The sequence below is a fragment of the Micromys minutus genome, assembly GCF_963924665.1.
Source record: "Micromys minutus genome assembly, chromosome: 14".
Taxonomy (NCBI): domain Eukaryota; kingdom Metazoa; phylum Chordata; class Mammalia; order Rodentia; family Muridae; genus Micromys; species Micromys minutus.
Window position 1 is genome coordinate 46575109 of NC_137983.1, and position 16814 is coordinate 46591922.

The following is a 16814-nucleotide window of genomic DNA, read 5'->3' on the forward strand; positions in this document are numbered from 1 at the left end:
CTGGGCATAGATATCCACATAACCCCGGCGCTTGGGGGGCTCTCCAGACAGCTAGCTGAATGGCAAGCTCCTGGTTCAGTGAGAGACTGTCTCAAAAGTAAGGTAAAGAGCTAACTATTGAGAGAGACCCTTGAAGTTAGTTCAGTAACCTCTTCATGCACATGCATAGGGAAGTATGTTGTATACATACATGTATATATAAAATGCCACACACACACACACATACACACACACAAAGTAACATTTTTTAAATTGAACTTTTAAAGTTTCAAAATATATAATTAATATTATTTTAGAATACTTAAGATAACCCGAAAATGTATGCCTGCCGTGGCTCAACCTAGAGACCCTAGTTCTTCCACACTGGGAATATGAGAGTAATACCCATTCTCTGGGTGCCTGGGATGGTTTGGATGAGCTCCGCTTCTTCCTTCCTTCTCCCCTTCATACCTCCCGATGCTGAGCCATGCTCCTGGCCCTGTGTGAGCTGCTTTGAGTGCAACAATCACCTTCATCTTCTTGCCTCTTGAATCTGAGGTGAGGCTGGGCACACCTATTATATTCTCAGCATCGCTTAGGCTCTGGTACAGCAATGGCACCTACTTCCAGTGACAGAAGACAAACAAAAAGAGCTTCTATTAGAAGCTGGAAAACTTTCCTTCTCAAACTGATGAAGGATCTGCGGGAAAAGTCCCCAGATGTTCTCAGGGATGTTCCCACGAGGTGGAAGGAGATGAAGCAAAGGCTCCTACAGGCCTTTCCCAGGACATGGTTTCAGCCCCAGCCTGCTAACTCCAGGATTGTTTTCTCAGAGCTTGAAGTGTAAGCTGTGTTGATTTTAAATATAAAACTCAGTAGGAGAGTTCCTTTTTACTCTCTCTGCAAATACAATGCTGAAGAATGGAGTTAACACAGACACACACACACACACACACACACACACACACACACACACACACCCTACTTGTCCACACTGAAAGCAATCCAAACATTGTGTAACTGTTGACAGATTGTTCTTGCTGCTGTGTGGCTCACACAGGAGGCCCTAGGGTTCATTCAGTACTGCGACAGAAATGAAGGAGACTCTTGATGGTTATTTCATAACTGTCCTTCAAAAAGCTTTGTCCCATAAGTGCCTGTTGTTGAAAACCTGCCTGTCTAGCAGGGGCTGAGCATAGAGTATCGTCTGTCACTGATAAATTGCTTCTAACACTTGCGCAAAGCCTTCTGCCACAGAGGCTGGGTAGCAGAGCAAAAACTAAAATCTATAGAGCTTTCATTCTCCAGAGGCCTGATGGTTGAAGGGGTGGTGTCTTGTTACAAGGAGGTGGTGTGAACTTTCTGGGATGCTGTATTCATGTTCAGAGCTGTGCAGCACTCCACTGTGTGGCTATACGAACACTTACCAGACTCTTGCTGTTTCCGCTTTTGTAGAGTTTAATGTCGTCGTTGCTCCAGAAACTTCCTTTTGCACTGAACACTTCTTGGATGAATTCTCAGGAGTCGAATTGCTGAGTTAATTGTGAATTTGTTATTTTTTGTAAAGATGTATTTATATTATACATATATATTATATATTATATATTATATATTATATATTATATATTATATATTATATATTATATATGAGCACACTGTAGCTGTCTTCAGACACACCAAAAGAGGGCGTCAGATCCCATTCCAGATGGTCGTGAGCCACCTTGTGGTTGCTGGGAACTGAACTCAGGACCTCTGGAAGAGCAGTCGGTGTTCTTAACCACTGAGCCATCTCTCTAGCCTGTGAATTTGTTATTTTAATAGGTGTCGCTGAATTGTCCTTCAGAGAGGTTCTATTCCCTTGAAGGGTGTCAGAGAGAGAGAGAGAGAGAGAGAGAGAGAGAGAGAGAGAGAGAGAGAGAGAGAGAGAGAGACCTATCTTTTCTTTAAAAATTGTCTTTAACCTTCATTTATATGCCTTTTTAATGCCTGTATGTCTTGTGTAACCATGTTCATGGCATGCAGTGCCAACATACGTCAGTAGAGGGCACTGGAACCTCCATAACTAGAGTTGGGATGGTTATGAGCAGCCACCCATGTCGATGTTGAGAATCGAACCTTGTTCTCCTGAAAGATCAGCCAGTGTTCTTGGCTTCCGAGCCATCTCCCCAGTCCCCGATGCTTTTCCTTTGAGATCAGGTCATACTGTATTGTCCAGGCTGGAATTGAACTTGTGACCCTCCTACTTGAGCTTCCCAGTCACTGCCATGACAGGTTCACACACAGCAACTGGCCTAGCATTTCCTTTTTGATACTTTATGCTCCTTTTTGGAGACAAATTGTCTTCTCCCTGTCGAATTGTTGGCATTTGTCTTCTTTGAGGGAATTTTATGGATCAGTGAACCAGGTTTTGGTGTGCACTATGTGGGGCAGGGGTATTTATTTATTCACGCATTCATTTATTATGTTTCGTTTTACCCTTCTCCCCTCAGCGCACCTCCACAGCTTTGCTCACAGGCACACACTGAGCAATTCTACCACTGGGCCCTGGGACCCAGAGGTGGTCAGGTACTGATGACTGTTCCGGAAAAATCAGACTTTTATGATGTACAGAGTTAAGATGTTGTCTGTTCTGGGATTGGCATCTCAGTAGACCCTCCGAAGTCTGAGATGGAAGGGCTGATGGGTTCTTCAGGTTTAGAAACAGAGAGGGTAGGTGTGTGTGTGGATCACACTTGTACTACAGGGAGACAGCAAGTTGCACTGTGCTCTCCTTTCTGTTAGAAAGCACCCACAGCCTCCACATCCACTGGATAAACGTTAGGATGACAACAGGCAGGCTCAAGATCATAGAATGTCAGAGCAGAAGGCAACCTTCATGACCCTGATCAGTGTGCGTGTGTGTGTGTGTGTGTGTGTGTGAGAGAGAGAGAGAGAGAGAGAGAGCGCGCGTATGTATGTGTGTGTATATGTGTATGTGTGAGAGTGTGTATGTGTATGTATGCATGAATGTGTGTATGTATGTGTGTGTGTGCACATGCGTATATGTGTGTATGTATGAGAGTGTATGTGTGTGTGAATGTATGTATGTATGTGTGTGTGTATACGTGTATGTGTGTGTGTCAGAATGTCCTTATAGGAGTTGGTCCTCTTCTTCCACCCTGTAAGTCTTGGGGACTGGGCTCAGGTAGCCATGGCTGGCAACAGGCACCTTTACCTGCTGAGCTATCTGGCCAACTTAAACCAATAATTTAATTAATGTCATCTTCAGTTTTCTTCCTTTGCATTTTATGTTTTCACACCTTGAGATGTTGGGATACCGGTGGCATAGGTCTCCATTTTCCCAGTTCAGGGTAGGGTAACGTAGAGGATACTGAGTGGTGGGCTCCTTTGTTCGGCCTCTGTGGGGAGAGGGTGTGCCTAGTCCTGCAGTGGCTCCATGTGCCAGGGTGGGTGATACCCAGGGGCCTTCCCCTTCTCAGAGGGGAAAGGGAGCTGTGTGATTCAGGGATGAATGGAAAAAAGAGAAAATCCTTAGTGGGTTTACATCATTTCCCTTCCCTCTTCCCTCCAACTGCTCTTACACCCCAGATGTGCGTGCACACTCTCTCTCAAATTTATGGCCTCTTTGTTATTATTATGTATATATATGCATACATATATGAATATAGCCTGCTCAGTTCATCTAGTATTGCTTGTATGTATATGATCTCAAGGCTGACCAACTGGTGTATTGGATAAGCAGTTAGGCCCTTATTTCTAGGGAAGGCTTTCTCCCACTCAGCATCTCTTCATTGCCTGTAGCTTCTTCCTTCCTTCCTTCCTTCCTTCCTTCCTTCCTTCCTTCCTTCCTTCCTCTCCCCACTCTCTCTCTCCCTCCCTTCCTTCCTTTATTTCTTTTTAAATTATGGTGGGTCCTGTGAGATCCCCTTTCATACTAGCATGTCCTTTGCTGGTGTTGTACTCTAAGGGATGTCTGGGCATGCTGGTCACTGTCATGGGTTATAGGAACCAGAGCTAGGTAGACTATTGGTTGTTCTCCTCTTTAGCAGCTGCACAGAGCTTCTAGTATCTTGAAAGCTAGTCCTCAGGGTGGAGGTGTTCAGGTCAGATTCAGCTCTGAAGCACCAAGTCTGAAGTTCATGGTGTCTTTAGCAGTAGAGACCTTGCTTCCACCTCTAGGAGGCATCCAAGGGCAGAAGCAGAAGCCTGTGTTGTTTCGGGAGTCCCTTCTCCCCTGGGTTCTCTAATTACCCCAGATGTGCTCACATCTGGAGATCTGGAGCTAGGAGATCCCGATGGGAAAGAATATGTGGTGTTTGTCTGTCTGAGCCCAGGTTACCTCACCCAATATGTCTTTTCTAGTTCCATCCATATGCGGTCAAAGGTCATGAGTCCATCTTTCTTTTCAGCAAGTCGGATCTCATTGTGTCTGTGCACCAAATGTTTGTTATTAATCCAACAGCCGCAGAGCACTGGGGTCATTTCCACTTCCTAGCTGTTGGGTAAAGGAACTTGACTCAGCTTGGATCTGTAGAGTAAGATGGCCATCCCCTTGGGCCTATGCCAAGGGGTGCTATACCCAGGTCATAGAGCAGATTTTTTTTAGCTACTGGAAGTTTTCCACACTGACTTTGAGAAGTGGCGGCACCAATTTCCAATCCCATGTTTTTTCTCTCTTTTTTTTTTTTTGAGTTCTTTATGTAGCCTGGATGTTAATCTTCTGTAGGCTGTCTGACTGGCAGAGTCTCTGTCCCTTCGTGGGCTTCTCCTTCACCCCACTGGTTGTTTCCTTAGCTGTACAGTAAGGTTTTTAGCTTATTTCCTGGGCAAATGGAGTCCTATCCGATAGTGTCACCGCACCTGTATCATGGAAGGTACCACCTGTGATTTCTTCTAGAAGTTTCAGGTTTTACATGGAGGGCTTTGATCCATCTGGAGTTAGTTTTTGTTCAAGATGATAGATACATGTCTAGAATCATTCTGGTTTTAGAGATCCAGTTGGAGATGCAGTTTCTTCAGCACTGTTTGATGAGTACTTCAGTTTATGTTTTTACATCTTTGTAAAACTAAGTGGCTTAAGTCTATGTACTCATCTTTGGGTCTTTGATCTTGTTTCAGTGGCCTACGTATCTATTTTTGTCTATGTGTATCATATTGTTTTTATTAACCATGGCTCTAAAATAATTTTGAAGTCTGGAATTGTAATCCCCCTGAAATTGCTCTTTTGTTCAGAATTGTTTGGGCTCTGGGGGTCTTTTTGGTTCCTTGTAAATTTTAGGATAGTTTTTTTTTCTACTTCTGCATTGAATACAATGGGAATTTTGTATGGAGGTTGCATCATTTCATAATGTTATTCTAATCCACAAGCATGGAACATCTTTCCACTTTCTAGTATTTTCTTCAATCTTCTGTCTCCTAAGACTTAAATTTTTTATTGAATATTACTTTCCTTCTTTGTTAAGTTTATTTCAAGGTAGTGTATTACTGTTGAGGCTATTACAAATGGAGACATAACATCTCTTCCTTAGTGTGTCAGCTGTTGGTGGACAGAAAGGCTACTGATTTTTATAAGTTCATTTTGTATCTGGCCATTTTGCTGAAATTGTTTATCTTTCCTATAGTTTTTTTTGGGGGGGGGGATTTTGGAGATGTTTTGATGTTGTATCATCTGCATGTAAGGATAATTTGACTTATTTGTTTCCTATTGGTATCTTGTAAAATTTTCTTCTCATATATTAGTGCTCCTGCTAGGGCTTTGTGGACAACATCGAAAAGGATTTGAGCAGTGGACAGCCCTACCTTAAGTGTGATTTCCAAGTAGGGAGCCCTTGGAGTTTTGTTGCTGCAGAGGTAGTGATTATGCCTTTGAGTTGCCTGTTGCATTTTTTTTTTTTTTTTTTTTTTTTTTTGTCATAGGGCGTATGTTGTGTGGAGCACTGAAGTATACCCATTGTCCAACCTCAAGATAAGGGTTAAGGCTAAGTAGGGGGTGTGATGTAAGAGTATTTGGTCTATGTTTGCCCAAAAGATTTGTCTGAGGTGTTGGAGGAGAGGAAGATGAGCAGGGTTGAAAGAGATGAGAGTGTTGAAAGGTGGGAGCTGACAATCCTGGGGTTTCCAGGGACTTACCCTCTGAAAGGTCAAAGGTGCTTGGGTTTATGAACTTACATATGGAGGAACAGGTCTTTATAGGAACCAGTGAGAGGAATTTGTTTTGGTCTAAATGCAAGTCTACAGATAGTTTACTGAGGGAATCTTTTAGCTATAGTTCATGTGTTTCAGTTTGCCAAAGGATTAGAAATGATACGGAGGGTGTAGGTTTTCTTCAATGTTAAAGAATGTGATTAGATATTTGGAGATTAAATTTAGGACTATTGTCTGTTGTAGAGAACAGGGAAGATCAGATTTGAGTGCTGTTACATCTGTGGTGATGGCTTTTGCCACCATAGTGGCCTTCTTGGTGGTGGTGGGAAAAGCTTCAGCTCATCCTGTAAATGTGTCTAGTAGGACAAGAAGATAGTCTGTGCCTTCTAGATAGAAGCATTTGAGTTAAATCTATCTGCTAGCCAGAAGCTGGGAGAGACCAACCTGCCTGCCTGATGGGTTGGGAAAGGATAGTTGGGGGTTAGTGGTTCCACTGGCTTTGCAAACAGAGGAGGCCTGTTATAACAGTTATCTATCCTGTGAGGACAGGTAATCCCATGTTCAAAGGATCTGAGTGAGGGCCAGAGGTCCTGGGTGGAAGAGATTATATAGAGCTGAAAAGGCTTTTTGTTTGAGAGCCTTGGGTAAGATTAACAGTTGGTTTTGACATTACCACGACCCATCCCAGTAGCCACCTTGTGAAGTAATTTTGTTTTGCTCTGCTGTAGTAGCAAGGAGCAGTGTTAGGTTTTGGAAGGGTGGGTGAGTGGGGGCTTGATGAACGTATGTGTCAGGAAAACTTAGCGGTTGAGACATTGAGAATTTGGCTGGTGCCTCCTCCAGGCTGCTTGTAAGAGTTGGTGTATAAAAATGCCATTTTGAGTTGGAGTGACACATTGAGTGAGGAAGCCCCATCCCCGCCAGATGCCTGCTCCAGAATATACCATATTGCATGTGTACTTGGAGTCTGTGTGTAAGTCAATTATGGTGCCTTTAGCCAGAATGAGGGCTATGAGTTCAGCCTGTTAGGAGGTTGTAGGTGGGCTATGAGTGATGTGCTTGTAGCATATGGCTTTGTATGTATGGGGCACAGGTTGTATAATTGCATCACAAGCCCTTTGTGCCCTTTACAGAAGCATCAGTCTAAGAACCAGTTGGAGGCATTAGGTATTATTCAATTTAATTGTCTGAGTCAGAGTTCTTTTGCTGGGAGGAGATACTGAGACCAGGTCAACCCTTATAAAATAAAGAATTTATTTGGGCTTAACATTTCAGAGGTTTAGTCCATTACCTCTGTGGTGCAGAATATGGCAGCATGCAGGCAGATGTGCTAGAAAAATAGCTGAGAGTTCTACAGTCGAATCCACAGGCAGCAGGAGAGACACTGGGACTGGCTTGGGACTTTGAAACCCCAAAGCCTACCCACAGTGACACACTTCCTCCAGCCAGGCCACATCTACTCCAACAAGGCCACACCTTCTAATTCCTCTTAAGTAGTGCTACTCTCTAATGACCGAGAATTCAAATATATGACCCTATTGGGGAGGTTTTTTTTTTTTTTACAAACATAAAATAGCTAAATGACTGCACTTAGACTATATTTTTTTTCCTGTACAGTTGTTTCATCTATGTATTTATTTATTTGCATCTCAAGTACTGACCCCTCTTTTGGTTTCTCCCTCATTCAGACCTCCCCTCACCCTTCCCCTTTTCCTCTTAGAGGGTAGGGCCCCCTAGTCATCAGGGAAAGGGATTAAAGAAAGCTTTAGGAGAGAGCCATTCTTATTCAAACCACCGCTATCCACTCCTGGCTCACATAGGCTTGTAGAGCTATTATAATGCAAAAATGCATTAGCGCTAACTTCAAAGTCCCTGTAGTCTATCACAGTGTCAACTCTGTTTAAAAGTCCAAGGTTTAAAGTCTTTTCTAAGGTTCATAGCAATCTCTTGACTCCCTGTAAAATCAAAACCAAAAAGCAGATCATAAAGAATATACGTTACTATTCCAAAAGGGAGGGAAGGGAGAATAGAAAATTCTGGATAAAAGGCCTGAAAACCAATCGGGCAAACTCTAAACTCTGCATCTCCATGTTTGATGTCAAAGTGCTCCTCAGACCTCCAACTCAGCTTTGTTGACTGCAACACACTTCTCCTTGGGCTGGTTACTACTCAGTCTGCAGCTCTCCTCAGCAGGAATCCCACAACTCTGTCATCTCCAACATCTTGGGGTTTCTCAGGCAACCCAAGTGTCATATATAACTGTGCAAGTTCTCTTTGGGACTTCGTGCATGGACACATCTGACACATGCCTAGCCTTATCAGCTTTCCTGAGCTGTATGTATGTGTGGGGGGAGATCTCATAACCCCTTTCTTGTATCCTTGACTCTAAAACCAGAACCACGTGGCCAAAGCTGCTTGCTGGTACTGGAACATGGCCCACTCATTCAGTTACATTTATACCAGATCTCTGTTTTTGATGGTTTCCTTCACTGTTTTAGCTTTTCTTTAATTCCTTTCTACAAGTTAGAAGCTTAGTGGAGTCTTTGCCCCTCACTGAGGTACCACTCCCTCTAGCCCACTTAATATCAGGCTTTTCTTAAAGCTCTTATTCTCCCTGAACACTGGATTTCAGCTCCATTACATTTCCTTTTGCTTCATTTCTCCTCAAACTATCCATTTTGCATTTTCCTTCTCAGCTTGCTCTTTTTTATTATAGATCTCCATAAGAGCTAACACTAATAATTATATGACAGTCAATACTAGGCTGTCTTAAAGTCTCCTCCCCCAAAGCCATCAATCAAAAACTCTACAATTTAGCCTCAGACAGATTTTTTTTTTCAAACAAAGGCAAGAAGCAGCCACATTCTTTTCCAACATATTAAAAGAAAGGCTTCTAGGCCACTTATTAATATTCCTTTACTCTTAAATCTCTTGAGCCAGATGGTTATAATCTACTTTGCTCTCAACACTGTCTTTCATACTCCTACTAGTATGGCTCACTAAGCCCCACTTATAACATTTTATTTCTTCCCTAAAGTCCCAACAAGCAGCATGTACAATCTGTCACAGCAACACCCCATCCCTGGAACCAACTTCTGTCATAGCCAGTGTTCCATTGCTGTGAAGAGACACCATGACCAGGCCAACTCTTATAAGAGAAATGATTTACATGGGGCTGGCTTACAGTTATAGAGGTTTAGTCCATTACCGTCCTGGCAAGGAGCATGGAGGTATGCATGTAGGTAGACATGTTACTGGAGATGTAGCTGAGAGTTCTACGTCTGGATCTACGGGCATCAGGGAGAGAGTGACACTGGGTGGCTTGGGCTTTTGAAACGCCAAAGCTTAACTGAGTGACACACTTCCTTCAATAAGGTCACAGCTCCTAATCCTTCACATGTAGCACCACTCCCTGATAACTAAGCATTCAAATATGAGAGCACATAGAGCTATTGTTAGCCAGACTAGCTCAAGTCTGCTGAAGGAATATAGGGTGAGGTCCTCTATAGTAGTGCAAGAGTGGAAACAGGAAGTCAGTGAAGATAAGGGAACAATAGGGAGTTAAGTTGTAGGGTTGAGGGTTGAGCATAAATGCAAGGAGTTAACAGGGTTTGTGAGGTAGAAGTGTACTGTGCAAATACAAGAAGGAGAGAAGGAAAGAAAGGTTGTGTAGATATAAGTAAAGTTGGGAGGTGACCATATTTGCAGAAATGAATACAGAAAGGACATATGGACAGGTTTTTGTTTGTTTGTTTGTTTGTTTGTTTTTGTTTTTTGTTGTTTGTTTTTAGTGGGAAGAGGAAGTTCTTGAATTAAAATTGTGTGGTAATGAGGTATGCAGCTTTTTTTTTTTCCCTCAAAGATTTATTTATTTATCATATGTAAGTACAATGTAGCTGTCTTCAGACACACCAGAAGAGGGCATCAGATCTCACTCCAGATGGTTGTGAGCCACCATGTGGTTGCTGGGATTTGAACTCAGGCCCTTCAAAAGAGCAGTCAGTGTTCTTAACCACTGAGCCATCTTTCCAGCCCGAGGTATGCATCTTTGTTGTAGAGAGAGGGTGAGTCCTACATAGGTAACTGAGGCTAGGTGTCCCTAAGCAGATAGGAGTTAAAGAGTGTGGTAGTCTATCAGACAAAAGTAGAAGGGCAGCAAAAATGAGTCAAATGTATCAGTAGTTTTGGTTATCAAGTGGATATCAAAGCCAGATCTGAAGAGAAAACTGAATGAAGCAGGTAACATTAAGATAATTTAAGGAACAATTGTTTAAATTTTTTTAGAAGGCAAGCCAAAGGGCTGTCTTTGGGGATAGTTATTGCTCCCGTTGTAGGTCTAAATGGGTCAGGGATTCTCTGGAGTGTTCCCCAGAGTTGGGCATTTCACTAGAATGAAGTTCCAGAGAGTTTCTTAGACATCACCAGAGGAAATGTCATGAAGAACAAAGTACTCCTTGGTTAAAAAAGAAATTGGACTCTGAGTCCCTGGTGCCACTATGAATTGATGGAGCCCTTACATGCTGAGCAGGAGAGTGAAGATGTTGAGTGTAGTTCCAGGAAGGGCAGAGATGACACTTTGGGTGCTGGAGGTCAGATTAGAGAATAAAGAGAGTGAGTTTACCACTCCTGCCAATAAGGAGTAAAGACCAAACCTTTGCTCTATCACATGGCACAGATTAGGTGAGGCAGAATGACTCTTGGAAGGCTAGACCCCCTACCCTCACCCCCCAATCCCCATCCAGGAAGCATAATAAGTTTTTCTATTTCCTTCAACTATGGCAGATAGTTTTGTTGGGTATAGAAGTCTCTGTTGGTGGTTGTGGGCTTTTAGAACTTGTAATACATTGCTCTGGGCAGTTTCTGGCTTTCAAAGTTTCCATTGAGAAATCAGCTGTTATTCTAATAGGTTTTTCTTTATATGTGATTTGTGTTTCTTTCTCTTGTACTTTCTTGGTTCTGCATACTTAGTGTTATGCTATAGTGATTTTCTTTTCTGGTTTTGTCTATTTGGTTTTCTATGTGTTTCTTGTCTTTATACAAGTGTATCTTTTCTTAGTTTCATGTTTTCTCTCCATGCTTTAAGTTCATATTCTTTGCTCATGTGGCTGGTCTGGATCCTCTACTTTTATCTTCAAATACTGATATTCTATTTTTAACTTGACCCATTGTTCTTGTAAGGCTTCCCCCTGAGCTTTTTGGTTGGGATATTATATTTTTAAAGTCTGTTTTTGGAGTGACTTGAATGAGCATGGCCTCCATAGGTTTATATATTTGAATACTTGGTTTGGGGTTGGTGGAATCATTTAGAAAGGATCGAGGGTGTGGCCTTGTTGGAAGAGGTGTGTTACTATGAATGGGCTTTACATTTTTTTAATGAAGTTTATAGTTGTTCTTCTAAGTTTTGTGTCTTGAAATTCATCTAGGTAATTCTCATTGAGAAACTTTCTGTAAGACTCGTAGATTTGGGTATGGCTAGAATACTGTATTTTTCATATTTGTATTTTTGTCATGAGACTTGGGAATGAGGCCATCTTTTGTTAGTTTTGTGTCTGATGTGTACATAGCATGCTGGGACAGAGCACAGGATTTTTGCACCAGGTTCAGCTTGAATATGGTGTGGGTGGGGTGAAGTCAGGTAGACACAGGGGCTGGGTTGGCACATTAGATGTATGTTTTGGACTATGCCTGGAAATTAGGGATGGGGTGGACTGCTCTAACCAGAGTCGTGGGGAGCACAAGATTTGGACCTGGGCTAGATCCTGGGATTGAGGAAGGTATGTGGAAGGGATAAGTTAGTAAACTCACTAGGGAAGATTCCAGTGCAAGATGAATGATACCAGACTGGTCTGAAAAGTTAGATATGTCTCAGGAAGAATAAGATCATATGGTAGGAGAAGGGTCTGGGCTGCTGTACAGGGTATGTGCCCTGACCAAGCCTGGATATGGTGGCAGCACAACAGTGCCTACCAGAGTAGCTGGGGCACTGGGTGTGGGACCCAGGCCAAATCCAGGGGGTGGAGATGGTGCCTGTAGGAGAAGATTAGGTAGACTCTACCCACTGTCCCCTGGTACGAGATGGGCAGCACCAGGCTGCATGGTATGAAAACATTCTCTCTTTTGTTGAGCAGCTGTTTCCAGCTTTGTTTTCTATTAACACAACTTGTCAGGTAGTTGAACAGCTGTATGGGGTTGGGATTCAGTCTCTGGACAATTCTTTGTTGATGTTTAAATGGGGTTTCAGGAGTAGTTCCAGCTCAGCTCAGGTAAAGTAAAAATTTTTAAGCTCAGGGGCAGACCTTCTGTAGAGTTATAGTATTCTCACATTCTATCTTCAGGAGCCTGGGGGACGTGTTCATGACTTTTCCTCTGACCACGGGTGCTCATAGGATTGGCAGTGCAAGTGTAAAGTTCCTACCAAGGATACTCAGCTGTAAGGATAAAATTATCTCCTTTTCTTTTAGATCCTATCTAAACTTGCTTTACCTGCACGACCCTGGGAACGATCAATGAAGCAGAGCTTCGCCTTCGATAATGTTGGCTATGAAGGGGGTCTCGACAGCAGCTGCTCATTTTCAACCACCACCAGTGTGGTGAACATCCTGGGTATGACTTGTCAGTCTTGCGTCAGATCCATCGAGGACAGGATATCCAGTCTGAAAGGCATTGTGGACATCAAGGTTTCTCTGGAACATGGTAGTGCCACTGTCAAATATATGCCCTCAGTCATGAACGTGCAGCAGATTTGCCTTCAGATTGAGGATATGGGCTTCGAGGCCAGTGCTGCAGAAGGAAAGGCTGCCTCCTGGCCTTCCAGGTCCTCCCCAGCCCAGGAGGCAGTGGTCAAGCTCCGAGTAGAGGGCATGACCTGTCAGTCCTGTGTCAACTCCATCGAGGGCAAGATCCGGAAGCTGCAGGGGGTTGTGAGAGTCAGAGTCTCTCTAAGCAACCAGGAGGCAGTCATTGCCTATCAGCCTTACCTCATTCAACCCGAAGACCTCAGGGACCACATCTGTGACATGGGATTTGAAGCTGCCATCAAGAATAGAACAGCTCCCTTAAGGCTGGGACCAATTGATATCGACAAGTTAGAAAGCACTAATCTAGAGAGAGCAACAGTCTCTCCTATCCAGAATCCCAATCATTTGGGGAACCCAGGGCACCAGGGGAGTCACCTGGCCACCCTCCCACTGAGAATAGAGGGGATGCACTGCAAATCATGCGTTTTGAATATTGAAGGAAATATAGGCCAACTCCCAGGGGTTCAGAATATCCACGTATCCTTGGAGAACAAAACCGCCCAAATACAGTATGACCCTTCTCTTATCACCCCCTTGTTCCTGCAGACAGCCATCGAGGCGCTACCACCTGGGCGCTTTCAAGTATCCCTTCCTGATGGAGTGGAGGAGGAAGAGCCGGAGAATGGGTCTTCCAGTGGTCCCTCCCAGGGCTCCTCCCAGAGACACTGGGAGCAGGGCCTGTGCAGGACTGCGGTGCTCACCATCACTGCCATTCCCTGTGCCTCGTCTGTTCAGCCCCTGGAAGACATGCTGTCACAGAGGAAGGGTGTACAGCAAATATCCATCTCTTTGGCAGAAGGGACTGGAACAGTTCTTTATGATCCCTCAACAGTTAGCTCGGATGAACTCCGGACGGCTGTAGAAGACATGGGATTTGAGGTGTCAGTGAATTCTGGTATGTCATTGTTATATGTTTGAAATATGTCTGGGTCATCTCTTGATGTCTCATGACAGTGCTTGTATAGTTGTATAGGTGGGCTCTGCCTCACGTGTTGAACGCTATAGCAAAGTTTGGTAACCTTTTTTACCTGTTATCAGGATAGAGAAAATGGAATTCCCAGTGGCTGCCCCTCATATAGCCAGCACCTAAATGGTAGACTCAAGATTTGGCATTGATTTTCTAGAGAGAATTCAGGGTCTGCATTCTAAAGACGAGCACTGTAGGAGTGTTAAACCAAAGGGACAGTCGTTACTTTCCTCTGAAGATTTCTCTACTACACAAAACAAAATAGCATTTTAGTCTTGTGAGGCATGATGGCACGTGCCTATAACCAGCACTTAAGAGGCTGAGAGACCACCAAACCAAAAACCAAAGACAGACAGCTGATGTGGGAAGACCTGAGTTCAAGGCCAGTCTGGGCTTTGTAACTTGCCTGTAATTTCAGACCTTATGGGGAGGGTAGAGGCAGGAGGATTAGGGACATGACCTTCCTCAACTACATGGCAAGTTCAAGTCCAGTCTGGGCTACATTCATTCTTGTCTCAAAAACAAAAACAAAGCCTCAAAACTCAGAACCTCAAACTTACAGCCACAAGAGGGTTGTCTGTTCAAGGCAGAAACTGAGGGGAGGATTTTACAGTGCCTCTTCCTGCTTTCTCTGATGGCTCCAGGACAAGAGCCTTTATGGAAGGGTAGCTGTGACAGGACTCACAGACAAGGGGTTCCCTTTTGAGATGGCCCATTACCAAGTCGAGTTTCTGGAGTAGCAGCCACCCCTGCTCTACGAAGCACCGTGGCATCATCTGGTGTCTCTGCATGCCGTGTGGTCAGGGCCTGTGCTAGCTGTGGGGCTGCTGTATGAGAAAGACCATCTGGGAGCTTCCTTGTGACAGAAGGCAGTGGAGGATCTCAATCTGTGTGAGTTTAGGCTATGTCTTTTCCAGGGTGGTGGAGGGTGGGAACTGGGAGATCAGGAAGGAAGACCCCAAGAATGTTGGAAGTACCCTGGGCTGTGAAGTCCGTGCTTTCCTGGGGGCTTTAGAGGCACGGGGAGTGACCTGAGCAGAGCCACCAGGCTTGGGGTCTGGATGAGGATCATGAGTAATAGGAAATGACCCAGGATGAGCTCTTCCCTGATGCTGAAGGGCAGTGTGGAGCGGGGGATGTAGATCTGAGGGAAGGAGCTCAGGGAGAAGAGTGGGATGAACTAAGTGGGGTGGAGAACACAAGCAGAATTTCCCAGATGGAACTGGAAGAGACGGTGGCCTCTTACATTAACTCAGCGGGCCACACAAGCAAAGGTGAGCAGCATCTCTCAGGATTAGCTAGGGACAGGCTGTCATCCCCCTGCACACAAGGACATAGGAGCCCAGCCTTTGTCAGGGGATTGGGAAGACGCAGTAGAGCAGGGGCTTAGAGGTAACATATACCAGAGAAGCCCAAGGTGAGGAAGGGCAGAGCTCTCTCTCTCTCTCTCTCTCTCTCTCTCTCTCTCTCTCTCTCTCTCTCTCTCTCCTTCCTCTCCCTTTCACTTTCCCCCTCTCTCCCATCTCCCTCTCTTTCCTTTTTTCCCTCTGTCTCCCCCCTCTCTCTCCCTTCCTTCCTCCATCTCTCTCCCTCCCTCTCTCTCTTTCTTTCTCCCTCCCTCCCTCCCTCTTCTCTCTCCAGGCTCACCCCTTGTTGCCTAGGCTACCCTCAAAACACTTTGGGCTTAAGTGATTCTGACTACAGTCTACTGAGTATGGGACTAGTGGTGATGTTTTAAAACACCTTGACTCCCTGACCTGTAAATTGGGCTACAACATAGGAGCCACAGAGCCTGGAATCTGCTGCTGCTCTTTGAGTGTCTGTGTTGGTAACTGGAGCTACTGACAGGGCACTCAGACAAAGCCCCAGCAGTACCCAGGGCTTCTGGACTTGTTTCCCATACTTCACGTTTTCTGATCACTGTGTCTTTGAGCTCTACTGGGATACGTTACAGACCCCCCCCCCTGTACACAGCCACCCCACCCACCCTGGCAGGTGCAGCATGGGACATGTGGTGGCACAAGCTTTGCACCAAGAATTGTTCTGCCTTCTCACCACGTTCTCCACACCCTGGAAAGAATGTGCTGTGTGTGTGTTCAAACAAAGTTGATAAAGAGAATGACAGAACAGTAAATCCCACAACCCAGAGAAGCATTGGAGAGGCTCAGTGTGAACTGTTTTGTGTAAGGCTGACTCTTTCAGTGGTGTACTCAGGTTATTGGCAGCCAAAGAGAAATGACCACGGAACAACCTAGTAAAGGTAACCGAACTGGATTGGGTAAACACAGGAAGAAAAGAACTCATTTATATTAGGTAGAACTATGAGGATTATACTCACCAAGGCCAAGAGATGCACAGAATACAGGATCTAGTGAATAAAAATAAAAACACCAGCTGAATATTAGAGAATTCCTGAGCGACTTCTTTTTTATGAATATACGAGAACTAAAGACATACTTATAGAAAAGCTGACTGATATTGATCTGAAATTGAAATTTAACTGGGCATCCTACAAGGACAGTCTTCCTTTAGGTTCAGCTGCCAGTGAGCTTATGAATGTGCTGCTTACATGTGGAAGAGCTGTTACTTCTTGAGATCAGTGGAAGTTATTCACCAAGTGGCAGAAAGTGAGCAACACGTGCCAACAGACATGTGAGATTCACTCAGAAGGAAAACCGGGAAACCACAGTCTGTTGTCAGCAGGGTGGCCAATAGTCACCTGTCTCCTGCACGTGTGGTTTAGAGTACATGGCAGTCTGTCATCAGGTCATGCTATTTCTGCTTCTACATACACTTGAGGCTATGGGATGGAATGATGAAGATGTTTCTATATTAGTCTGGATGGTGTTTATCTCAGCCACCCTTCTGTTGCTGTGAAGAGATACCATGACCAAGACAACTCTTACAATAAAAGAAAGCATTTAATT

The 16814-nt window shown here is 44.3% G+C and overlaps 1 protein-coding gene across 3 annotated transcripts in view; it reads left to right on the top strand.

The window, feature by feature from the left end:
• ATP7B (ATPase copper transporting beta) overlaps positions 1-16814 on the top strand; it is a gene marked incomplete at both ends in the record, with an annotated part of 61613 nt that overhangs the window by 19275 nt on the left and 25524 nt on the right. For all 3 annotated transcript variants that reach the window (XM_080929106.1, XM_080929107.1, XM_080929105.1), the window contains one exon: positions 12585-13815. In XM_080929106.1, the coding sequence (XP_080785232.1) occupies positions 12585-13815 (1231 nt within the window). The remainder of the gene's footprint in view (positions 1-12584; positions 13816-16814) is intronic.